The sequence below is a fragment of the Elephas maximus genome, chromosome 2, assembly GCF_024166365.1.
Source record: "Elephas maximus indicus isolate mEleMax1 chromosome 2, mEleMax1 primary haplotype, whole genome shotgun sequence".
Lineage (NCBI taxonomy): Eukaryota > Metazoa > Chordata > Mammalia > Proboscidea > Elephantidae > Elephas > Elephas maximus.
This window is the reverse complement of record NC_064820.1, coordinates 161447445-161474808: the sequence shown is the minus strand read 5'-3', so window position 1 is coordinate 161474808 and position 27364 is coordinate 161447445. Positions and strand designations below refer to the sequence as shown.

General features: G+C 39.1%; 1 protein-coding gene across 1 annotated transcript in view; it reads right to left on the bottom strand.

The window, feature by feature from the left end:
- The window catches only part of STK32A (serine/threonine kinase 32A), a 154710-nt gene that overhangs the window by 76438 nt on the left and 50908 nt on the right, over positions 1-27364 (bottom strand). Inside the window, exon 4 of the mRNA XM_049858564.1 lies at positions 2307-2480. Within this exon, the coding sequence (XP_049714521.1) occupies positions 2307-2480 (174 nt within the window). The remainder of the gene's footprint in view (positions 1-2306; positions 2481-27364) is intronic.

Genomic DNA, 27364 nt, shown 5'->3' with positions numbered 1-27364 from the left:
TGCTTGGCTTTAATGGCTTATATTTTATTTTGTCTCTCCTCTTTGTAAGCCTGGGCCTCTAGTCAATCAGTCCTTCATTTGGTTCAGGCAGTTTCCATTCATTCATACCTTTTCATCAGACACTGGTTATACTTTGAAAAACGATATTCAGATGGCTCTAACAGAGTTTACAATATAGTAGAGGAGACAGACGTGAATTAAGTAACTGCACACCCAAAACTGCAAAGGCCAGGTATAAGGGACTATGACAGGCTGTAAAATGTAACACGTGGGTAGGTGGGGTAGAGAAGACAGGCGATATTATTACAGCTGAAGTGTTTTTTCACTCCAGGATGATGTCACTCCATTTTAATAAAAAACTCAGTGCCCTCGAGTCTATTCCAACTCATAGCCACCCTATAGGATGGAGTAGAACTTCCCCATAGAGTTTCCAAGGAAATATTGCACTCAAAATGTCACTATGTTTGCCTTTCATTCATTTGCCATGATGAGGGGATATTTCAGTACAAATGGGTCCTTCTGAAGATGGGAGCTGAGTAATAATTGTGGATGTATAAAGCACAGGGAAAGAATATTAATCTTTAGTTCCTGCTTTAAGTGGCAAAATTTCGTTCATCCTGAGATGATGAGAACTATAAAGAGTAAGGGACAGAAGGACAGGAAAAATGATAGTTGGTATTAGTAAGCTCCTTGAGGATAAAAATTGTATGAAGGTTGTTGGTTTTTTGTTTCCCTCTAAATTCCTCTGGGAACCCTGTTCTAGGCACATGGTAAAAATGCTCAGAACATCCTGACTTGTGATGACAGAGAAAATGGAGCCCAGAGGAAAGAGACACAGGGCCCAAATGTAAACAGTGAAAGGAGAAAGTGTGAAAAGGTACTCTTAGGCCCTGTTGGCTTCTCATAGTAACTGTCTCTTTTCTAATATCTGTGATGTAAGCAACCAAAATAATAGGTTGGGTTTAGCAATGTTTGAGAGGATGAGTAAGCATGAAGGCTCTGAGAGAGATTCCACAAACTATACCTATGAAGAGCTTCTCCTCAGAAAGAACCAAGAGGGATTAGAAAGCCAGTACAGGGGAAACACTGCCTGTGAATGGAATTTTCAGTTATTGACAGAACACCAGGTGTGTAAATTCACTTCCGAGATTCTACATGTTAACTGGTCCACTTTCCATTTATCTGTTGACTGAAGAGATCATTTCCAATACAAATAGCCCTCCTGAAGACAGGAAATTAAATAACAACTATGTAAGTGTACAGGGCTAAAATCCAACCCCCCCCCCCCCACAAAAAGGGGGGATTGGTCCTTGTTTGGCTTGCTGCATAAAAAATTATAAACTGTGATGTTACATCTTCATTCACAGGCTCTGTACTAATCCAGACAAATTTCAACTGATGGAGGTCAAATATTGTAACCAATTTTTTACTACATGAGACATAATTGTGATTAAAAACTTCTCAGCTAATTCTTTGAAAATGAGGGACGACAGAGACAGAGTCACAGGTGTTGATTTTCCATTTAATGGTGTGTCATTAAATGATACATATAATTCATATGTGTAATTCATGATGGCGATTAGGTTCAAAATTTGATTACCTAAATACACCTGGATGGTATTTGATGTCTCTGATTCACATTTTTCTCATAATGAATACTGGACTAACCATACCTGCTCTGATCACTTATACATTATTATAGAGATCAAATGAGCTATTATACTGGAAATCATCATTAAAACTGCAAATTTTACAAATGTGTTGTGTTATCCTCTCTACTGTCTGCATGGTCTTGTAGCTGCTTGTGTTATTTGTGTCTTTATTTACTACGAATGCCCCAAGTGTGGGGAACACATTGTTCTTGCTGACTTCTATTTGCAGTGCACAAAGGATGAACTCAGTACATGGTGGATGTCAGACAGATGTTAGAAGCACCCAAATACTCTCTCCAAAAAAATTATCTTTCTCCTCTTTCTGTTTCCTTCCTTCCTTGTTGCTCCTCCAGTTCTGCTTCAATTAATTCATTAATATGTATTATGTCTCTACATGTCACCTTTTTCTCCTCCTTGTCTAGGCTTACTCATAATATAGCACCAATGTTTATTGATCCTAGTTTGTCATTTACCATCTATGTGCCCAGCTGTCGTTATTGCTTTCTAATCTGCAAAATGGGGACAATAAACCTATCTCGAAGGGCCGTTGTAAGAATGAAACGAGGATTACCTGCCAAGTTCAACAATGACTTGTTGAACTTAACAGGTTGTGTGCATTCATTTCAAGGCTGTGTCTTGGGTGACCCGACTGACCTGTGAATGATGCGCTGGCTCTGCAGGTAGTCCAGGGCCATGGCTAGCTCACAGATGAAGAGCTTCACAGTGTCTTCCTGGAAGTGAACGTTCTGCTGCAGGTGATAACGCAGGTCCCCACCCAGCAAGAGGTCCACCACCATGAACATGTCTTCCTCATCTTGGAAGGAGTACCTGCAACGTCATTAGTAAAGAAAACTTATTAAATACCTTTACACACTACACAACACCAGAGGCTAAAGAGACCTTATAAATCAGAGCAGGAAGTTCTCGAGTTAAGAGGTCAGGTTTTGGTAGTAGATGGTCTAATACTAGGTTCTCAGTTTCTTTTTTAACATGTAAAATAGGAATGATAAGAATACCTACCACATTTGGTCAAGGTAAAGAATAAGTACAATGGTAAGTGCCACGCCTGACATATCAGAAGCACTCATTATCTGTTAGTTTGTTGTTGTTAGCCACCTAGTTGGTTCTGACTCATAGCAACCCTATGTACAACAGAATGGAACACTGCCCGGTCCATAGCTAAAAGCAGAGCCCTGGTGGCACAGTGGCTAAGAGCTTGGCTGCTAACAAAAAGATTGGCAGTTTGAATCCACCAGCCGCTCCTGGGGAATCTTATGCGGCAGTTTTACTCTGTCCCTTATGGTTGCTATGAGTCAGAATTGACTTAACGGTAATGAATTATTCATAGCTAAAAGCCAGAGAGTTAAATAAAATCCCATTTATTCATTTATCATTAACAATCATAATCTAACCACCCTTTCCAGGAGACCCATAAAATACGAGTTATGAAGCTCCTTGAACCATTACCATGCCTATTTTTCCATACTTCATTGCCCAGCAACATTATAGCAAACTATGCCCCACATGAATGATAAGAAAATCATATCAAAAGGGTAATAAAGAATGAAGTGCACAGTATAAGGAAGCAGTTCACTCAGCCTGAGAGATGCGGAGGTAAGAGAAAACTTCATAGTAAAGGTGAAGCTTGAGCTAAATTTTGAAGGACTGTGTTAATAATAATAGCAGCTAACATCCTATCCATCATCTGTTTGTCAGTTTATCATATTCTCTTGGCTTCTATGTTGCTATGATGCTGGAGGCTATGCCACCAGTATTTCAAATACCAGCAGGGTCACCCATGGTGCACAGGTTTCAGCAGAGCTTCCAGACTAAGACGGACTAGAAAGAAAACCCTGGCAATCTACTTCCAAATGTAACTGTAAGATAACAAGGAACATTACCTGATATTGTGGTGGAAGATGAGCCCCTCAGTTGGAAGGCACTCAAAATAAACAGTGGCTGCAACAATGTGCTTGAGTATAACAACAACTGTGAAGCTATGGACTGGGCTATGTTCTTTTCTGTTGAGCAGGGAGTCGCCATGAGTCAGAGTCAACTCTACACAACTAATAACAACAACGTCCCTTGATGTTGCTCTTGTGTGATTTCTATGGGGCACACTCTGAAGCACTCTACAGGCATTACCCCAGTGAGTCCCCACAAGGATCCTCTTATAATCCCATTTTACAAATGAGAAAATCAAGGCCCACTGGAGTTTAAGTAACTCGAACAACGTTACACATTTAATAAATGGTGGAGCCGAAGGGTTCTCCATGTACAAAAGTAAGATTTGAGAGAGAAAAACAGCACGTATTTAAGCACAGACCAGAAAGAAAAGACCAAGATGGATGTCAGAGGAGACTCTGAAACTTGCTCTCGAACATCGAGCAGCTAAAGCAAAACTAGGAACTGATGAAGTGAAAGAACTGAACAGAAGATTTCAAAGAGCATCTCTAGAAGACAAAGCCTTCTTCTGAAATAGTTTAGATGTGTTGACACAAGTATGATTGGAAAGCTCTGGCCTGGAGAAGACAAAAACCAGATCCCATGAGAAGGAGCTTGTTCACTCCTCCGTAGGCATCGAGAAAACATTGAAGGGCTTTAAACAGGAGGTCCAATCCAACAAATGGACCCAAGCATACTGCTGGTTGTCAAGACTGAGCAGGAGAGGCAGTATTTCATTCTGCTGTACGTGAGTCACCATGAGTCAGAGCTGGCTCCACGGCAGCTACCAACAGCAAACAGCAAGAATTCAACATGGGCTTTATAGCTGAAGGATGGGGTGTTGAGTGACTAAAGGAGGAAGTGAGACACAGGAGGGCAGAAGTGGCCTCTGCAATGTGCAAAGAGCCTCCTGTAAAAATGTGTCTCTACAGCTATGATTTGTTTTGTTTCACTGAAGGCACAAACAGGATTTCTAATCACAGTAAAACTCTCTGTGCCGACACTGTTTTGACGTGTTTCTTTACACATAATGTCGCTGAGATCACATTTTAAAATTTTACTTGAATCAAGGAATGAAGCGCCTGCAAGCAGTGCTCAGGGATGCAAGCTGATTCCTAATGGCAAATTATTTGCTCAGGAAATAAATGTAGAATATCAATGATGAGAGAACGTACTTAGTACATTTTTTTTCTTTATAATTATCATTGTATTAAAGGAGAAGGGACTTTCAAGCAAAAGAAAAGGAGACATTCAATGAAGCATTAATCTAAGGCAGTAACATTTTAAAATAAGACTAAAGGTCCCCGATGTCTATTTGTTTGATAAAGAAAATTTTGTTTATCACTGAAGACTGATTCACATAAAAGATGTCAGCAAGTAAGCCCTTAGAGGAGTTGGATAGAAATGGAAGTGACTTTTTTTTTTTTTCAAAAAAATTTTTTTAAATTGTACTTTAGATGAAGGTTTACAGAACTAGCTTCTCATTCAACAATTAGTACACATATTTTTGGTGACACTGATTACCAACCCCACAACATGTCAACACTCTCCCTTCTCGACGTTGGGTTCCCTATTACCAGCTTTCCTGTCCCCTCCTGCTTTCTAGTCCTTTCCCCTGGGCTGGCGTGCCTCTTTAGTCTCGTTTTGTTTTATGGGCCTATCTAATCTTTGGCTGAAGTGTGAACCTCAGGAGTGGCTTCAGTACTGAGGTAAAGTGTGCCTGGGGGCTATACTCTCAGGGTTTCTCCAGTCTGTCAGGCCAGTAAGTCTGGTCTTTTTTTGCAAGTTAGAATTTTGTCCTACAATTTTCTCCAGCTCTGTCTGGGACCCTCTACTGTGATCCCCATCCGAGCAGTCAGTGGTGGTAGCCGAGTACCATCTAGTTGTGCTGGACTCAGTCTGGTGGAGGCTGTGGTAGTCATGGCCACTAGTCCTTTGGACTAATGTTTCCTTTGAGTCTTTGGCTTTCTTTATTCTCCCTTGCTCCTGATAGGGTTAGACCAGTGGAGTATCTTAGATGGCTGTTCACAAGCTTTTAAGACCCCAGATGCTACTCACCAAAGTACAACGTAGAACATTTTCATTATAAACTATGTTATGCTAATTGAGCTAGATGTTTGAAACAGAAGTGCTTTTCTAAAAAATCTGAGGAGTGCATCCTAGGTATTGTCTGCTAGGAAATGATATACTTCACCTTGATACCATGGCAGGCTGGTCAGCTCTCACATCGGTTTAATGGGCCAATGGAAAGGAAAGGTCCCTGGATTTAGGCAGTTTGGTTCACAATCCCTTCCAATTGCATCACTGTAAATTCTGTTCATTGTGTTTTACAGGACTTATGGTAACCAACATTGTGCTAATTAATATGTAATCATACCTGGGACCTGTTGCCCCTTTGGCTGCTCTCAGCTAATATATTGGAAAGGATGATTGCTTACAGGATGTGAGCAAGGTTTTTTGGGATAAGTGGCAGATGAGGTAGGAATGGTTAGGTGGGTGATAGCTAGGTAACAAAAGAAGGGAGAAGAGAATGCTAAATATAAACAAAACCACATGCCAATGGAAAACAACATAATCAGAGTGGGTTAGCATACAGAGCAGAAAGAGGCTTACTCCCTGCTGTTGACTGTGCTAAGCTCCTCCCTGGAGGTAGGGTATAGCTCAGAAACCAGATGATAGACACAGAAAACTCCCCGCCCATTACTCCACTTACCACTACAGAGGGACAGTGTTTTTATTAAATTCAGCCTGAATGAACAATTTTATTGGATTTTGGGTTAAGCTATTTTTAATTCAAAGAACAAACTGATAAAGGTGTCTGTTGTGGCAACAATAGAATACAACAGTATTCAATCACGCAGGGTATTATTAATCAAAGGAGAGAAGAGGTCTAGGCAAGAGGGAACAGGCTTCCCTCACCCAATACAAATATAAATTTATTTAATCATGCAGCCAGCATTGGCAGTTAAAAAACATCTTTCTCCTTCAACACTTCATATCTCAAGCCCTCTATCTCAGGACTTCAACTTTCAGATGGCGAGATGATAGTGTTTGATTTTCAGAACTATACTCCAGTAAAATGTGTTTGGTGAGAACCAGGATATGCAAGTTCATGCCATAATCTGATTTTTTACTCATAAAAGAGCAAGAGCTTCATTGTATTTCAAACATTCATCACAGAGCTGACTGTTTCATCACCATATTCTTTTTCTTTTCATATGCTATAAAAAAAAAATGCTATATCATAGCTTATTTATTTCTTCGTTGACAGCTCTGAAATTAACAAGTCTAGCCAAGTGCATGTAAAATTCATTGCAAAGTGTGCCTGCTAAGTAAGAAAGAAGATAAGTAACAACAGACCACCACCATACTCCGTTATGTTTGACCTAGACTATTTTTTTTACTGCAATAGGCTAATACTAGCCTTCTCTGTATAATCTTGGACCTTTCCAATCCATCCTCCACATTGCAGTTGTGTTTTAAAATGTAAGCTTTATTATGTTATTCAGCCTTGTAAATCCCTTCGGCTCTTTCCATAATCAAAAGGACTGTTTGCTCTGGCCCTTGCTTACATTTCCAGTTTTATCTTCAAGATCCTTACTGCTTATTTTCTGCACTCCAGCCATGTTGGTCACCCCTTTCTCACCTAACTTATGCCCCCTTCAGCCTTAGATGATTACGATGTGGTGTGACTGCTCCTTGCACTCAAAGCGCTACCCATTGCCTGGTTATAGTCTACTCATCTGTCAGGTCTCAGCTCAAGTATCACTTCTCACAGAAGATTATTCTACGACACTTCAGATTAGATCAGGTCCCCCATTATATACAATGCTGTATTTTTATTCACAGGATTTAACATAATTCAGGGTTATTTACCTGTGTATTTTTGGAATAGCTCCTTTCTTCCTCAGTAGGCCATCTGGATACATGCCTGCTTTTACTCACCATTAACTACCAGTACCTATACACTGCCTGAAATGTAGATTCTACTATTAGCTATAGAAAAAATAATAAATGAACTAAAGAAAAGAAGGAGAGAAGCAAGGTTAAAACACAAGCTTTTGGTGGGCATGATATAAATTGTTGTTGTTGGGTGCCAATGAGTTGATTCCAACTCTTAGTGACCCCATGTGACAGAGTAGAACTGCCCCACAGGGTTTCCTGGGCTGTAATCTTAATGGAAGCAGATGGCCAGGTCTTTCTCCTGCAGAGCCACTGGGTGGGTTCGAATTACCAAACTTTTGGTTAGCAGCCAAGCGCTTAGACATTGCACCACCAGAGTTCCTCATAAATTACTAGGTTCTATTTTTTAGAAATTGGCATTGCTACCAAATAAATTAAAAAATGTCACTCATATATTTGAAGCCCTGTCCATAGAGGTCATCTTGAGATAAATCTGAATCTGACGGTTAGAAGAGATGAAACTATTCTCCACTACAGTGTTTTCCAAACTGTGGTTCATAACACATTAATAGGTTGTAAAATCAACTTGGTGGGTTGATAAATTCTTTGAGACCTTGGGTTAGGCAAAGACTTCAAAGATAGAACGTCAAAAGCACAGTACAAAAAAAAAAAAGGATAAATTGGTAAACTGGACTTCATCAAAATTCAAAACTTTTGCACTTACAAAGACACTCTAAGAAAATGAAAAGTCTAGTAATAGATTGGAAGAAAATATTTGCAAAATACATATACGATAAAGGATTGTATCCAGGACTTACAAAGAACTATTACAACCCAATAATAAGACAAACAACCCAATTAAAAAATAGGCACATGAACAGACATTTCACCAAAGAAGATATACAAATGGCTAATAAGCATATGAAAAGAAGCTGAAATCGTTGGTCATTGGAGAAATGAAAAATTAAAACCATACAGTTCAAACCCACCTGAATGGCTATAATAAATAAGACCAAAAAAACAAAACCAAACCCATCGCCGTTGGGTCGATTCTGACTCATAGCAACCCTATAGGATAGAGTACGACTGCCCCATAGAGTATCCAAGGAGCACCTGGTAGATTCGAACTGCCAACCTTTTGGTTAGGAGCTGTAGCACTGAACCACTATACCACCAGAGTCTCCAAATAAAAAGACAGGCTATAACAAATGATGGCTGGGATGTGAAGAAATGAGAACCCTAATACATTGCTTGTGGGATGTAAATCACGTAGCCACTTTGGTAAACAGTTTGTCGGTTTCTTAAAAAGTTAAATGTAAAACTACCATATGACTTAGAAATGCCATTAATAGGTATCTGCCCAAGAGAAGTAAAAACACAGGTCCATACAAAGACTTGTACATGAATGTACATTGCAGTATTATTCATAATGGCCCCAAAGTGGAAACAACCTAAAAGTCCATCAACCCATAAATGGAAAAACAAAATGTAATATAGCCATACAATAAAATATTATTCAGCACTAAAAAGGAAGGGACTACTGACAAATCCTGTGTCATGGATGAACCCCTTAAACATGTTAAATGAAAGATGCAAACATAAGAGACTACACATTATATGATTCCATTTATATAAGATGGCCAGAAATGGAAACCCTGGTGGTGTAGTTGTTAAGAACTATGGCTGCTAACCAAAAGCTGGCAGTTCGAATATACCAGGCACTCCTTGGAAACCCTATGGGGCAGTTCTACCTTGTTCTATATGGTTGCTATGAGTTGGAATCAGCTTGATGGCAATGGGTTTGGTTTTGGCCAGAAAAGGCAAATTTATAGAGACAGAAATTATATTAGTGGTTGCCTGGGGCTTGGGAACATGGATTAATTACAAATGGGCATGAAGATCTTATTAAACCAAAAACACCAGCACCACCACCACCACAAACCCATTGCCTTTGAGACATTTCCAACTCATAGCGACCCTACTGGGCAGAGTAGAACTGTCCCCATAGGGTTTCCAAGGCTGCAATCTTTATGGGAGTAGACTGCCACATCTTTCCCCTACAGAGCAGCTAGTAAGTTAGAACTGCTGACCTTCCAGCTAGCAGCCGAGTGCTTGCAGATCTTGTTGGGAGTGGGACGGGTGAAAATTTGTAAAATGGATTTGTGGTGACAGTTGCGCCACTCAGTAAAATTGTTAAGATCATTGAATTGTACATGAGAAATATAAAATATGTAAAATATACCTCAATATAGGTTTTTTTTTTTTTTTAAAGACATTTGGTAGGGAAAAAAAAGAGAGGGAGAGAATTAAGGTGGAGAGAGTTTAAATAACTTGCTCGAGAATCACATGTTAGGATGTTGTGGAGCCATCTAAAACCATGCACTTAATAAAGATGTACTCACAACATATATAAGGCAAAATCATCCAAATTTTCTAATAAAATCCTGCTGGGGAAAGGATGATCTTTTAAGTAACCTTCACTTCAATTCTCAAAATTCAATTTGTATGTCTTCTGGGTGGTCTCATTCCAATGTAAGGCATTTCTGATCTGTGGCCAGGGATCTCCACAGAAGAGTTATTAAGAACCAATATTTACCTTTGCACTAAAACGATGGAACAGTTAACCTGTGTCTTTCAGACTATGAACAGGGAGTGCACATAGCAAGCTTTTCACAGTTGAAGAAAAGCACAAGTCCTGGTGGGACGAGATCCCGAGTAACGGGCAATGAAGAAGTTAGGATCCACTGTACCACTAAAAAAAAAAAAATTCATACAAATCTGAACTTTAAAACCTTTCTTTGGAGCAATGGTCCACTGTATTTTTTGTTCTGTGGCTCTGTAATAAATTTCCAAGGTGGATCTAGGGAAAAATTTATTTAAAAAACCCAAACTAGTATTATTTCACCTAATTAATTTAATTAACACAGAAAACTCAAGGTTAGCAAAGTCAGATTTCAACAGGCTATAAAAACTATACACTTTTTTTTAAATTTGAAATTCTACGATACGACAATTTGAAGCAAAAGAAAGGTCAGTGGCTTGGATTACACTGGAACCAACAAACCTAAATTTTCTCTGCTATAAATTTAAAAAAAAAAAGAGGGAGGGAATTTACCATCAACATGAGCATGACATAACTTCTCATTCATTTATTAGAGTGAGAATATTTCCATCAAGGGTTGACAATAGCTACTGTTGGTGAGGGCCTGGAGAAACAGGAAGTCTCATACACTCTAAATGGAGGGCACTTTGGTGAAACTTTCTTTGAGGATAATTTAGAAATATCTCTTTAAAAAAGCACATGGTTTTTGATCCTGTACTTTCACTGCTAGGAATTTTCACTATCGGTGCCTTGAAAATGTGTACCAAGATACTCATTAAAAAAAAAAAAAGTGGTGCCAGCACTCATTACATCATTTAAAATCAAGAACGATTTGCATGCCCATCAATAGGGGGGGATGCAATTATGGTAAATGTATGCTATAGATTATATGGTAATTTTTTATATGAGGCAGATCTATATTCTGATATGAAAAGATTTTGCTTAGTGTAAATAAGAGGAATATATATATTTTAAAGGATATATACACACAACCCCAAAAAGAAAATACAGTACACATACAACATATATATGCTGTTTTATATATATACATATTTTCTTTTTTTAGGAAACCCTGGTGGCCTAGCGGTTAAGAGCTAGGGCTGATAACCAAAAGGTCGGCAGTTCGAATCCACCAGGCGTTCCTTGGAAACCCTATGGGGCAGTTCTACTCTGTCCTATAGGGTCGCTATGAGTCAGAATTGACTCGATGGCAAGGGGTTTATATACATATACATATATATATACATAATTTTTCTAAAAATAAGATAATCAGTTACCTAAATGGTGGGGTTATAAGCCATTTTTTTATATATATTTTTATATTTAAAAACCCCAATAAATATAAAAAAGCATTTCTCTCTTTTCAGACATGTCAACTTCTAATCTGTAGACTATACCTAGGCTAGTAGTTTTCTCAAAATTGTTGGTTAGATCAAGATGCTTGTGCAGGTTCGGGTTTGATTTTGGGAGGCAAGACTACTTCAGGGTGGTGGTGTGTACTTTGATCAGTAGGTATATAATTAACTAGAGTCAATCTTTTTGTGGTTTTATCAGCCATTGATCACCATTGACTTGATCTGATAAATTTCTTAGGCATTGCGATATTTAATTCTATAATTCTCTTTTACTCCAGTGGGAGTACTTTTCCAAAGAAAAACTTGCTTTCATCAATTATGTGATTGCCCTGAAGTAGAGCTCATCTAGGAAAGGTAACACAAATGCTTAAGTCTTTCCTTTAATTACCAGTTTTCAAAATGATTTGTTGGTTTCCTAGAATCCTCCAAAAGTAGTCAATAATTTGTTTTTTATAATGAATTCATGGGTCTGATATTACCATCCATTTGATGTTCAGTTCATAATATGCATTCTTCGGCCAGTGGGAACATAGTCGAGTTGGATCAAGTGTTCTTTTGACGGGACCCTAGTAGGTTTTGACAGCTTCATGACTTTCTGGGGTGAAAAGATATCCCTGGCTATCTTGTACATTTCCTGCTCCAGACAGTCTGGGTGGTAGAAGGAAGGGTTCACTGCTATTAGGTTATCATTTTTTCTAGGTCTTTTCAGTGAAGACAGCTAGAAGTATACACAGATATAGATAGAATGTAATATAAGATACATACATCATTAGTTCAGAATGATCCTTTTAATTTATATTCAAAACTATGGAAATTCTTAAACTCATCAGTATTACACCAATAACTCCTTTCTCCAGGTTCTGAATGACACCCATATTATTACTTGTTTCCTTTAACCCACCACATACATACAACACTCTCATGATAACAATATTAACATTATCACCAACAATAAGATTACTGAAAATACTTTAAGGTTTTTTTTATCTTCTTTTTTGTCATTAGGGTGTATTCTACTAATGATATACAGTAAAATTACTGTTTGAAAGTCACTTGGTATAGTTCTTCTATGTTTGGTTATGTCACAGATTATTTCATTTTTGCATTTTATATTTATGCACTGACTTAAAATTTAATTTTGTTTTATAGTTACATAAAATATTTACATGTTTTCAAAGTCCAATCTGCAAAACAAGATTTATTAACAAAAGTCAACCTTCTGTCCTATTCTGTCTTTTCTAACTCTTTCCCCTATTGGTAACTTTTCTTTTTTTAATTACAATTTATCATTCCTTTGTGTGTGTGCATGTGTTGTATATAAAATACATCACCTCTTTGGTAAATAAACAGTGGACCACTATACCTTTTTTCCACATTGCTTTTTTTTTTTTTTTAATAACAGATTTAAGCCAAAAAAAAAAAAAAAAGACTGTTGTCAAGTTGATTCTGACTCACAGTGGCTCTATAGGACAGAGTAGAACTGCCCCGTGGAGTTTCCAAGGGATGCCTGGTGAATTTGCACTGCTGACCTTTTGGTTAGCAGCCATAGCTCTTAATCACTATGCCACCAGGGTTTCCAAAACCAAACCTGCTGCCCTCGAGTCAATGCTGACTCCTAGTGCCCCTATAGGATAGAGTAGAACTGCCCCACAGGGTTTCAGAGGAGCAGCTAGTGGATTTGAACTGCTGACCTTTTGGTTAGCAGCCAAAGCTCTTAACCAAGCCATAGCTCTTAACAGCTTTATCGAGATATGATTCACATACATGAAGTTTACCTAACGAATGTGTACATATCAATGATTTTTAGTATATTCACAGAGTTGTGCAACCATCCCACATTTAATTTTGGAACATTTTTCATCACCCCGTAATGAAGCCGCATACCCAGTAGCAGTCACTTCCTACTTCCCCCAATCCCATCTCCCCAGCCCTAGACAACCACAAAGCTAATTTCTATCTGTGGATTTACCTGTTCTGGACGTTTCATATAAATGGAATCATATAATATGTGGTCCTTTGTGACTGGCTTCTTTCACTTAGCATCATGTTTCAAGGTTTATTCATGATATAGTATGTGTTAGCATCTTATTCATTTTTATTGCCAAATAATATTCCATTTTATGCGTACCACATTTTGTTTATCCGCTCTTCAGCTGATGGACATTTAGATTGTTTCCACTTTTGGCTAATATGATTAATGCTGCTATGAACATGTATGTACAAGTTTCTGTGTAGACATACGTTTTCATCTCTCTTGGGACATATACCTAAAAATGAAATTTCTAGATCATATGGTAACTCTATGTTTAGCCTTTTGAAGAATTGGCAGACTGTTTCCCAAAGTGGCTGCACTATTTTACATCCCCGCTGTCAGTGTATGAAAGTTTCAATTTCGCCACATCCTCAGCAACACTAGCTATTATCTCTCTTTTTGATTATAGTCATCCTAACCCACTGCCATCAAGTCAATTCTGACTCATAGTGACCCTACAGGACAGAATAGAACTGCCCCACAGGGTTTCCAAGGAGCTCCTGCTGGATTCGAACTGCTGACCTTCTGGTTAGCAGCCGTAGCACTTAACCACTACGCTACCAGGGTTTCCATAGTCATCCTAGTGGTTATGAATAGGTATCTCATTGTGGTTTTGATTTGTATTTCCCTGATGGGTAATGATAAGGAGCATTTTTTCATGTTTATTGACCATTTGTATATCTTCCTTGGAGAAATTTCTATTCAGATCATTTGCCTATTTTTTATTGGGTTATTTGTCTTATTATTGAGCTGTAGGAGTTCTTCATATATTCTAGTTAGAAGTCCCTTTTCAGGTATATAATCTGCAAAAATTTTCTCCCATTCTGTGGGTTATCTTTTTACTTTTAAAATGGTGTCTTCAAAGCACAAAGAGTTTTTAATGGTGATGATGTCCAATTTATCTATTTTTTCTTTCATTGATTGTTCATTTGGTATCATGGTATCATAGCTAAGAAACTACACTTAATCTGAGGTCACACATATTTACTCCTATGTTTCTTCTAAGAGTTTTATGTATTTAGTGCTTACATGTATTTCTATGATCCATTTTGAATTAATTTTTGTGCATGGTGTGCGGTAGGGGTTCAACTTCATTCTCATGTTTTTGCATTTGGCTATCAAGCTGTCCTAGAACCATTTGTTGAAAAGACTATTCTTTCCCCCATTGAATTGTCTTAGAACCTTAGTTGAAAGCCAATTGATTGTAAATGTGAGGAATTGTTTCTGGACTCCAAATTCTATTCTAATTTTACATTTGTCTATCTTTATGCCAGTACCATATTGTTTAGCTTACTATAGCATTGTAGTAAGTTTTGAAATGGGGAAGTGTAAGTACTCCAACTTTGTGTTTCTTTCCAAGATTGTTTTGGCTATTCTGGATTGCCTGACTTTCCATATGAATTTTGGGACCAACTTGTCAAGTTCTGCAAAGAACCCAGTTGGAATTTTGATAGAGATTGTGTAGGCTCTGTAGGTCAATTTGGGGCCAAATTGCTTTTCCACTTTACAGTATATATTAGTGGGCACACCAAAATAGTATGTAGAAATATTTCTTCTTCCTGTTCTCAACTGAGTAACACTGCAGTTTACAGAGGTCACATCTATCTTCTATTGATGAACATTCAGGTTGCTGTTTCCAGTGTATTGCTATTCCAGATAGTGCAATAGTGAAAAACTTCATACATATGCCATTTTGTATTTTCACCGGTCTAACTTTGGCACATATTCCTAGAAGTGGGTTTGCTAAGACAAAGGTTTATTAAAACTAGGGGTAAAAGCTATGTAATTTTTGCTCGATATTGCCAAATTTATCTCCATGGAGGTGTATCATTTTGAATTCCAACCAGTAAATGTGAGTGTTTATTTTCCCCACATCCTCTCTCTAGAGTATGTTGTCAAATTTCCAAAAGTTTTTAATTTCAGAAAAACCCAGCGGCAAAGCAAGAAACTTTGATACTTATGAAGTACTTTATCTCCTGTCTCATAAGAAGCCTTACGAAGTCCTCCAAAGACAAAACACACCTTAAATGCCCTCATCAAAATACACTTAGAAAATCCTCATCCACTTTTTTGTATCTTGTGTGTATATACAGAATGAACACCAGTATACTGCTCTGAGGGAGAAAAGACCTGGCGATAAGCTCCTGTAAAGATTATAGCCTGGGAAACCCTATGGGGCAGTCGTACTATGTCATATAGTGTCACTATGAGTCAGAATTGACTTGACAGCACACAACAAAAACATATCTAAAATTTATGAACATGTATAATTTAGAGTTCAAGTAGATCTTTTTGTCAGTGGATAAAATGAATTTGGAGGAACTACCATATATAAATTTTTTGTTGTTTTTTTACCATATATAGTGAAGTCCTGGTGACGTAATGGTTAAGAGCGCAGATGCTAACCAAAAGGTCAGCAGTTTGAATCCATCAGCCATTCTTTGAAAAGCCTATGGGACAGGTCTACTCTGTCCTATAGGGTTGCAATGAGTCTGAATTGACTTGAAGGCAATGGGTTTTTTTGTTTGTTTGTTTTACCATATATAGTGGAACTCTGATGGCACAGAGATTAAGCCCTTGGCTGCTAACCAAAAGGTCCGCAGTTCGAATCCACCAGCTGCTCCTTGGAAACCCTATGAGGCAGTTCTACTCTATCCTGTTCGGTCACCCTGGTTTGGAATCTACTCGACGGGAGTGAGGTTTTTTGGTTTTACCATGTATAACCATTGCTGTTGAGTTGATTCTACTCATAGTGACTCTATAGGACAGAAGGGAACTGCCCCATAGGGTTTCCAAGGAACAGGTGGTGGTGGATTTGAACTGCCAGCCCCTTGGTTAGCAGCCAAGCCCTTAACCATTGCACCATTATATAGTTATAATAAATGTTCATTAAAGCTTCCTTTTTAACTAGAAGAAACTTTTATGTAAATCTCAGGAAACAAAGGCTCTTGGTCTGAGCTTATCCACCCTCCACTTCAGTCTTTGCTGGCTTCTCCTTGCCAAATGTAAATCAGGTATCATCCCTCTGTGCTTTCTCCTCCGCATTTCCACAGTACCCCGTCATTCCTCTATTATAGAACACTCCAGAAAAATAGCTGTAGATGGTTGCTCTGCATTATATTATATTGTAACCATTAATATATATGTATGTATATATACATAAATATTTATATATGCCTGAATTCCTCACTTTAATGAACAATTTGAGAATCTTGTGCCTTGTTCCTCTCTATATTGAATGCCAGTCCCCAGCACATAGTTTGGTATGGAATGAGCACTTGTTTATTCAATGGCCATTCTACAAATATTTTTTGTGTAATAACTACTACTGCAAGATGCTGAGGATAAGGAGTAAACTTAAGGATATAGTTGACCTCTACTTGATGTCAATCATCTATAAAAGGTAAACAAATATTTATACAAATCAATACATAGTTATAAAATATGGTAAGTGCTGTAAAAGAAAAGAGCAAGATGCTGTGATGGAGACTAACTGAAGGACCTAAGTTTGGTTATAGGGGATCACAAAAGCATCAGAGAAAGTAACACACATACTTGCCTGATTGAAACCGTAGACTATGGCCTCAAAAAAAATGCACAAAAATACAATATTTATGCATTGAAAAAGATTGTGGGTGATTTTTTTAAATCACATATGACAAGTTGCAGATTATTTTCCTGATGTTCTGATATGGTCATTGCTTTTTCTCCAGTCCTGACCTTTCTCTGGACAGAGCTTAAAATATCATTTTGTGATCTGCCTGCTCATCTGTACTGACTCTGGGGGTGTTATTTATGAAGCTTCTCTGGGAGAAAATTGGCTACTATTATTTCCTACAGAATCCCTTGAGATATTGACCTCACAGAATAATATGCCCAGTAAACAGGCAAAGGGGAATAACAACATACTGTTACCCGTGGAAAAGGGAAAGCCAAGACCTATGCTCAGATGATGACCAGGTCCAATCAAATCAAACTCTTTCTCCATACAACTCATCAGGGCTCCAGAAAAAAAATTAGAAATTGATACTTTTTGTGCTCCATGAGAACCAGAGATTCAGTGCATAGAACAATCTAAACAGGGTGAGTTTGGATCATCAATGGGATCTTGCATTCAGAGTGGCTGGGCAGGCCCTGGTTGGAATAAGAGAGGTCCAAGGCTGGACATTTCTCTAGAGCAGATAAGGTGGAGACACAGAGAGTTCATCTGGCACAGGATATTGCCTACCCCTCTGTCTCTCATAGCCAGAAAAATAATTTGTTTCCTTTCTGACCAAGCTACGCTATCTCAGCATTCCAGGGCAGGGGGAAGACTTCCCAGCACTATCTCCGAATGCAGAGATTCTTACTTTGGCCTTCATGGCCTCCTCCTGTTGTCATTGTTGGGTGCCACTGAGACAATTTTCAACTCATAGCGACCCCATGTGACAGGGTAGAACTGCCCCATAGGGTTTTCTTGGCTGTCATGTTTACAGGAACAGATCTGCAGTCTTTCTCCTGTGGAGCCACTGGGTGGGTTCAAACCTTCTACCTTTCAGTTAGCAGCTGAGCTCTTAAATGTTGTGCCACCAGGGCTCCCCCTAGCCTCTTCATTTTTAATGCATCCCACTTCCCTTCACCTGACAAGTACTTAAGATAAAACTAGACTAACTGCATTTTCAGAAATGTTTTGATCATTCCTGCCTCTGCCTCCATCCCATGGAGCTCTTCTGCCCATCTCTGTTTCTGATATCCCGTAGGTGAAACTCTATGAGGGAAGCAGGAATATAGCATAACGGTTATTCAAAGGCTTAGTAATGTATGTAAATATTAAGGTACAAAAGGTGATTGTGTTTCACGAAAAATATTACCATTTATCATTAAATGACTTTAAAGTTTTTTGTATTATTTTGCAGTTGTATCTAATTTTCAAGTGTGGTTTTGAATTGCAGACATAATGATAGATATAAATACCATTAAAGTAAACTATAAGTGAACACTGGGGATCTTGGAGAAGTTGGTGGGTAGAAGTTGGAATACAGAATCTGCCATCAGGTTTTGTGGCTTTAGCAAGAAATTTATCGCCTCAACATCAGCTTACTCATCTTTATAAGATGTAAAAAAAAATAGTTCCTACTTACCAAATAATTTTGAATATGTATGAAGATTATGCATATAATATTTTAGTACCAAACCAAAAACCCTTTGCTATTGAGTTGATTCCAACCCATAATGAACCTATAGGACCAAGGAGAACTGCCCAACATGGTTTCCAAGGAGCAGCTGGTGGATTCGAACTGCTGACCTTTTGGTTAGCAACCTGAGCTCTTAACGACTGGCCACCAGGGCTCCTATTTTAGCACAGCAGATGGTAAACAATAAATCCTCAAAAAATTTAACTGTCTTAAAGAGTGACTTCACATGTGTACAGTTTCCTGAGTTTCTCCAAAGAATCTGCTTCCAGAGTCTACTTCCTAAAACTATACTTTTCAACTCATTAAACTTTGTCATAGTGAGGATAACTCAACCACTTAAACTCCAATCCTGGTTAAACCCATATATGTTTTAAAACAGCAACAAGAACAAAAAGTAGCATCTAAGTTAAGGAGAAAAACACAAATTGAGCTGACTGGATTCATTATACATTTATAACCACAAGTCTCAAATGCATACTTAGAAAATCCTATTCTAATTCCCTATGAATTTCATATTTTCATTCACCTGGAAGCCTCTCTTTCCTATACCATTGCTACTCCTCATTCTCAGTTGATGACCTCACATACACCACAGGGGGGATACAGAAAATGGCCCGAGAACTAGTTGATCTGCCCACCAACAAATCTACCAGATCAAAAATATATACACTTATAGACTCTGTCTTCTAGCAGAGTCCAAGGAGCATCCCACTTCTGCCTAAGGTCGGCCCTTTGCCCTGTACCCTGAATCACAGCCCTCTCACCAGCTCAGGACCTCACTCTGGCAATCATCCTCTTCTATCCTACAGTAGCAATTCCTTCCTCTCAATTGGTTCATACTCTTCGGCATTCGAAATTATCTATGTACATCCTTATATACACATATATGTATATATATAAAGATATACATACATATTTTATAAACATATGCATATATATAAAATGTTATTCTTGTTAGGTGCTGTCAAATCTATTTCAACTCATAGTGATCCCGTGTGTGTGATAAAGTAGAACTGCCCCATAGTGTTTACTGGGTTGTTATCCTTATGGAAGCAGATTGCCAGAGATCTTTCTCCTGTGGGGCCATTGGGTGGGTTCGAATCACCATCCTTTCAGTTAGCAGCCAAGTGCTTAACCATTGCACCACCAGGGCTCCTATATATAAATAGTTTAAAACTGTGTAATAGCATTCACTGATAGGTATAAAATGATAATAGAACATAACCAACTAGGGTTTATTCTAGGAAATTAAGGTTGATTGATCAACCAATTAATTTCACCACATAATAGAAATGAGAAAAGGCATCTAAAAGTTTAATACCTATTCATGATAAAAACTACTAGCAAACTAGGTTAACAGGAAACTTGCTTATTGTGATAAAGGATACTTAAGAATAGCCTATGGCAAACATATGAAATATTGAAAACTTTCTTCCCTGAAATCATGATAAAGAGATAAGGATGCCCACTATCATCTCTTTTATTCAACACTGTACTCGAGGTCCTAGCAAGTAAAACACGCATGGAGATAAATGTAAGAGGATTGAAAAGGAAGACATAAATCTGCCATTATTAACAAATGATATGATTGTAAGTACTGAGAATCCAAAAGAATTTACAGGCCAACTAGTAGAAGTAAGAGGAGAATTTAACAAAGTCACTGGGTACAAAGTCACTATTAAAAATCAATTGTATTTCAGTATACAAGCAACAAACAATAAAAAATGAAATTTTGGTAAATAAGTTAGTTGCTGCTGAGTTGATTCTGATTCACGGTGACCCCGTGTGAGCACAGGAGATCTGCTCCATAAGGTTTTCGAGGCTGTGGTCTTTCAGAAACAGATCATCAGGCCTATCTCCTGAGGTGACTCTGGGTGGCCAGCCTTTGGGCTTGTAGTTGAGCGCTTAAATGTTTGTGCCGCCCTTGGCAAATAATACTGTTTGTAATTACATAAACAACACACAATAAACCTAGGAATAAACCAAAAGACAGATACGCTGGACCTCTACACTAAAAACTATGCTAAAAACTGAAACTAAGAAAAAAACCTGGGGGGGGGGGGCTTGCTGCCGTTGAGTCAGTTCCAACTCATAGCGATCCCATAGGATAGAGCAGAACTGCTCCACAGGGTTTCCAAGGAGCAGCTGGTGGATTTGAATTGGCAAATTTTTGGTTAACAGCTGAGCTCCTAACCACTGTGCCACCAGCGCTCTGAAATTAAGAAACCAATAAAACCAAAGCCATTGCCACTCATAGTGACCCTATAGGACAGAGTAGAGCTACCCCATATAGTTTCCAAGGAAGCGTGGTGGATTTGAACTGCTGACCTCTTGGTTAGCAGCCATAGCACTTAACCACTATGCTACCAGAGTTTCCATGAAACTAAGAAGGATATAGTTGAAGGATTGGAAGATAATACTTCAAAGATGTTAGTTTTTCCTGATTTAATTCTCTCCCTTTGATCCTTTGGCCCACCATTTGGAACTGACTCTTACCAAGGTCAAAATCATCTATATTCCCAAGTCAGTGGCCAATTCTTTGTCCTCTTCTTTTGATCTCTCAGCAGCATTAAATGATTGTCCCTCCTTCCCTTCTGAAACATTTTCCTGTCTAGGTCCTATGACACTACACATCTGAGTTCAGGGATGGATTAACCAGTAAGCACGGTATGCACCAGTTTGCACAGAGCAAGGTACCAAACCAAACCAATCCAAACCCACTGCCATTGAGTCGATTCCGACTCATACAGACCCTATAAGACAGAGAAGAACTGCCTGATAGAGTTTCCAAGGAGCGCCTGGTGGATTCAAACTGCCGACCTCTTGGTTAGCAGCCTTACCACTACGCCACCAGGGTTTTTGGAGCAAGGCATGGGCTTAATTATATTTACGTGCTAATCTGTGGTGGGAGCTCTGGTTGTGTAGTGGTTAAGAGCTCCGCTGCTAACTCAAAGGTTGGCAGTTCGAATCCACTAGCTGCTTCTTGGAAAGCCTATGGGGAAGTTCTATTCTGTCCTGAGGGGTTGCTATGATTTGGAATCTGCTGGAAGGCAAGTTTTTGTTTTTTTTTTTAATTTGGGGTGAGCAATTTCACTTGGGTTTTGGCACATCTTTGATGTGGTGCGGGACAGGTGAAATTGTTCACTGCAGGTTGGTGGGATGGCACAACTGAGCCCCTTGATACCTTGCTTATTGGGTAATACAGCCGTACTCCTAATTTACCCCTAGCTGGATGTCTATCTTGCTGGCTGTTTCTTGTCTGGTTTCCTGAGTCTTCCTCCTCTGCCAGAACTGTTGGAGCACCCTAGGTCTTTAGTCTTTGGCCCTTTTCTTCTATGGATCTAATCTCTCTTCAAAGGTGCTCCTTTCAAATCCCTGGTTTAAATAGCATCTGTAAGCCAATGAGTCCCAGATTTGGGTTCTTCTGAACTTCTTCTTGGATCTTGGACTTCTCTTCTGAGCTCCTGCTTCACCACCTACTCAATAGAGCTATTTGGATGACTGAGATACAGTTCAAAATTAACACAGCTAAAAGAGATTTTTTTATTTTCACGGTGAATCTTCTCCTCAGATCTCCCCATCTCCATGAATGACTCCATCATCCACCAAGTTGCTCAGGCCAACAATCCAGGAGTCATTATTTATTTTACTCTTTCTTCTAGCCAAAGGGATGGCATGTTTTCAGAGCAAGGCCGATTGGATTCTCTCCCAGGGCTCTGAATCTTGAGTGGATGACACAAGATTAGAAAATTGGTTGGAGCTGATTCATTCCAGCTGAGACAGCCTTAAGAGCCTGTCCATTAGTTCCTGCTACCTAGATTTGCAGAAATGCTTTTGCCCTTAACCTTCCTGAGTCCTGTTTCCTCAGCTTTGACTTTGAGTCTGTAAACTACCCCATATCCTTCCAATGAATTTATTTTCAGCTTAATTTTTCTACCAGCTGTTTTTGTATTTTGCAACCAAAAACCCTTTTTTAATATGGAAGAGTAAATGAATAGATGAAAGTCTGAATTATAAAGGCTTAGTTTCCTTTCCATTGCTTCATTGATGAGTCAGTCAACAAACACGTATGAAACAATTACTACATACCAGACACATTATCAAATTTCTTCCTTGCCAAGTTCTTTTTCAGGGACTTCTCTCCCTTCTCTACCTATTCAAGCTCATCAGGGCCATAACCAACGACTGTTTTCTCCTTGAAGCCTTCCTCAGAGCTACAAGCACTTAACAACTTCCTGTAGCTCTGAATTTTTGCAGTATATAATTCTGCCATTTACTTAATAATTTTGTTATTTAAAAAATTATTTCATGCACTGTAGTGGATTGTTTGCAAAACTGGCCACAATAATTGCTCTTCATGGCCTTTTGTGATGTGATTTTGTCACGCCTCTCATCTAGAGATGGAATCTATTTCTCCACCCACAGAATCTGAGCCTGACCTCATGACTTGCTTTGGCCAATGGGATATTTAAAAATGTCACATATGAAGACACTGGAAAAGTGCATGCTTATGTAACTTGCCCCCTCTCACTTCTGGGAACCCTTCCATCCTCATGTATACAAGCCTGGGCTAGTCTCAAGGGAGGATGAGAGAATACATGAAGAGTAAGACTAGGCAAGCGCTAGTCTTCAAGGACTAGGCTTGGTGGTCTAAGATGGCTGATTCATGTGTCTTATCCAGCCTCAGCCAAGTTGTCCCAGAACAGAAAAACTACCCAGCCAATCCACAGACTCACTAGAAATAATAAACCCTTACTGATGTGAGTCAGTAAGTTTAAGGGCAGTTTGTTCCATAGAAAAAGCTGATAAAATACATCTAATTCTTGCTTATAGGCTACACTATATGGCCCTAGGAAAACCTGGTGGTATAGCAGTTAAGGCCTATGGCTGCTAACCAAAAGGATGGCAGTTCAAATCCATCGGGCACTCCTTGGAAACTCTATGGGGCAGTACTACTCTGTCCTATAGGGTCACTATGAGTTAGAATGGACTCAACAGCAATGACTTTGGTTTTTTGGTATATGGGTCTTGAGGATTGGGAAGCTACTTCTTTTAAGGATTTTGCAGTATGCTCGTAGGAGTCACTGGGTAGTGGAAACAGTTAAGTGCTTAGCTACTAACCGAGAGTGTGGTGGTTCAAATCCAGCCAGAGGTGCCTCAGAAAAAAGGCCTAGTGATCTGCTTCCAGAAGGTAACAGCCACAAAACCTACAGAGCACAGTTCTACTTTGCAACACATGGGGTTGCCACGAGCAGGACTCAATGGCATTTTTTTAGCCTGTGTGTAGATGTGTTCTTGTGTTTAGGGAAGGTGCACCTCCTGAGATGATCTTTCATATCCCTACTAGTTCTAATTAGTATGACTGAAGGAATTGAGCCCTCACCAAATCTCTGTTTGCCATCCCAGAGTCACAAATGCTAATGATCCTAACAATAAGCTTTCATATGTACTGCAAAGAAATGAAGAGAGTTTATGCCTAAGAGATACAGGCATTTTACACAGCTGAAAAAAAAAATTATAATAAAAAAGGTTTAATAAATGTAAGAAGCCATTACAATAAAATGTTCTTTGAAATAAGTAAGTTGTGAACGGCATAAAAAAAAAAAGCGAAAAGTCAAGTACGTTGAAAAACAAAGAAAAAGGATGGAAAGGAACCACACGAAAATGCTGATAGTGGTCGTGGCAGGCACAGCAATGCCCCTCCAAAGATGTCCATGCCCTACTTGCCAGGACCCATGGATATGTTGTGTTACATTTCAAAAGGGGCTGGCAGGTATGATTAAAGTAAGGCTCTTAAGATGGGGAGAGTAGCTTGAATTACCCAGGTGGATCCAATGTAATCACAAGATTCTTTAAAAGATGGAAGAAGGAGGCAGAAGTTCAGAGTCGGAGAAAGATTTGAAGATACTGTGCTGCTGGCTTTGAAGAGAAGAACAGTGCCACCAGCCAAGGAATGCAGACAGCCTCTGGAAGCTGGAAAAGGTAAGGAAACTAATTCTCCTCTAGAGCCTCCAGAAGGAACACAGCCCTGCTGACAGCTTGATTTTAGCCCCATGAGACCCATCATGGACTTCTGACCTCCAGAACTGTAAGATGATAAATGTTTTGTTTTAAGCCACTCAGTTTGTGGCCGTTTGTTATAGCAGCAGTAGGAAAGGAACTCAACGGTTATTTCTGGGTGATGAAATTTGGGTCTTTATTACTTCTATCAGAGTTTTTTGTGTTTCCATATTTCATATAAAGAGTATGTATTATATTCAGGGAAAAACAATATAATTTTTTTAACTTAAAAATTAAATTTAGAACAAAAAGACTTTCTAATGCCCAGGCCAGTGCGAGCTCAGGTGTACTTGTCCAACGCAATTCTCTGGCCATGGGATAGAGATGACATTCCATTTCTGGGATGGTTCTCACTTTTCTGTTTGTTAAAATCATCACTTATTAAGTACCTATGTGTGAGGTGCTTTATATACATCTTATCACTCAAAGCAGTGCCTTCTGAGATGGATATTGCTATTATCCTCAATTTACAAATAAGAAAACTGAGCCAAATATGTACTATAACTTGCTCGATTTACACAGTTACCAAGTGGTGGAGCAGGGATTCAAACTCAGGTCCATCTGCTTCCATGGCCTGCTGAAAAGCCGGAGTGGGCATGATTACATGACAGTGTGTTCGTGAGTATGCAAGAGGCGACAGTGGTATGATGGGGAAAGGAACAATTGGCCAGAGGCCTGGTCCTAGCACTAACTCACTTCATTCATTAATTTATTCATTCAAAAGATATTTATTGAGAACTTATTATATGCTGGGCACTTTGGTAAATGCTGGGGAACGAGGCAGTGAACAAAACAAACACCCCTGCCCTTGTGAAGTTTGTATTCTTGTGAGGTGCAAAAGACTATAAAAACGTTTCTCTTACATATTCTGTAAGGGAGCCTCACAAGATGTCAGTAGGGGAAGGTATAGTGTAGCAGAAAGAGCAGGGGATTTGATGACAGGATTCCTGAGTCCTTGTTCTGCAAGTATGTGAAAAAAAAGTATGTGACTCTGGAGAAATTACTTAAGCTCTTTGTGCCCCAGTTTCTACAGCAGTAAAATGAGAATAATAATCCCTATCAACCAAGGTTGTAAGGATGAATAAATGGGATAATATTCGTAAAACCCAAAGTACTAGAACTCGATTAATAAGGCAGCTGTTGTCCTTGATGCTGTGGCCCTGAAGCTCATGCTATGATTCCTTGAAAAACACTACTTATTCAGGGGCACAGATGATGGAGTTGCTTCCGTGGGACCCACTGACTTGGTTATATTCAACTGTCTGACCAGCCCTTCTTTTCACACTCTTAGTACAGGTGGTCCTTCCCACCTAAAACAGACAATTGTCTACTAATTTCCTGAAGCCCTGGGTGGACCCTTTCTATTCACAGGGACAAAGAGCACCAGTGAGGAGAGAGAGGAGCCCCAGGAGGTGTCTGCAGCTGCAAGCTTAATCTCAATTAACAAAAACCACCTGGGGACCTGGCTGTGCTGGGAATGACTGGGGCCCATTTGCTTTCAGGCTGCAGGTTGCTAGGGCTTTGTTAACAGTCCTCAGGGAGGGACTCACAGGAAGATTGTATTTACTTTTCCTGGATGCCAGCCCTGTCTGGCAGCCTTCGCTTTATAACCTGGCCTACATCTGAAGACTGTGTTCCTGAGTGGGGTCAGGTTGGTGTAGGCTGGTCAGGTTGGATTTAAATTTAGAATGTTCTTCTATAACAGTGCTGCCCTCAGACTAGTTAACTTCTCCCCCTGAAGCCCCTGGAGAAACACACACACCTTTTAGTGTTTAGTCCTTTCAAGCACTTCTCACAGTTTATATATTCATGTGCCAATTGATTGTCATCTCTCACACTTGATAGTAAAGTCAGATCAGGGTCTCTGCTAGCTCCTGCTCGCCACCATTACGTCACCCCCCCTCCCTGTTATAATGAGGGTTGTAACTAGGCTTGCCAGATTTAGCAAACTAAAAATACAAGATATTTGCCAGTTTAATTGGAAATATGAATAAATAATGAATAATTTTAAGTAAAAAAATACGTCCTATGCAATATTTGGGACATACACTAAAACCTGTGTTGTTTAGCTGAAATACAAACATTAGTCCTGTATTTTATCTGGCAACCTTAAGCTGAGTTCTCTCTGATGCTCAATAAATAAATACATGCATGAACGAAAGAATGAATAGGGCCAATACGTGATCAAAGGCTGAAAACCCAATGCAGGCGTTTTCCCGGAAACCACCCACCTACATGTCAGGAATGGTTGTTTCAAGGTGGTGGGATTATTGGAGAATTTTCATTCTTTCGACACGCTTTTCTTGTTTTTCAAATCAACTGCAACAAGCAGAAAAATATTCAAATATCATATATATAATATATACACCTATAGACATACACACAAAAAAAACTATATAATTTTTGTGTAAAACCTGCTTATAAAAGAAAAAGTGTGTGCTTGTCCCTCAGCCCGACAGCCAGAATTTGTTGAACAATCACAGTGGCAGAGGGTGGGGGCGTTTTGAGTATGGATGAGAAGGTAACTGAAGCAATATGAAGAGGCCCCATAGCATATCAGTAGAGTATGCAAAGGGGACAGGACTTAAAAGAAGGTATGGCTGTTATTAATCACATAATGCTTGTCAAGAAAATCAGCTCCT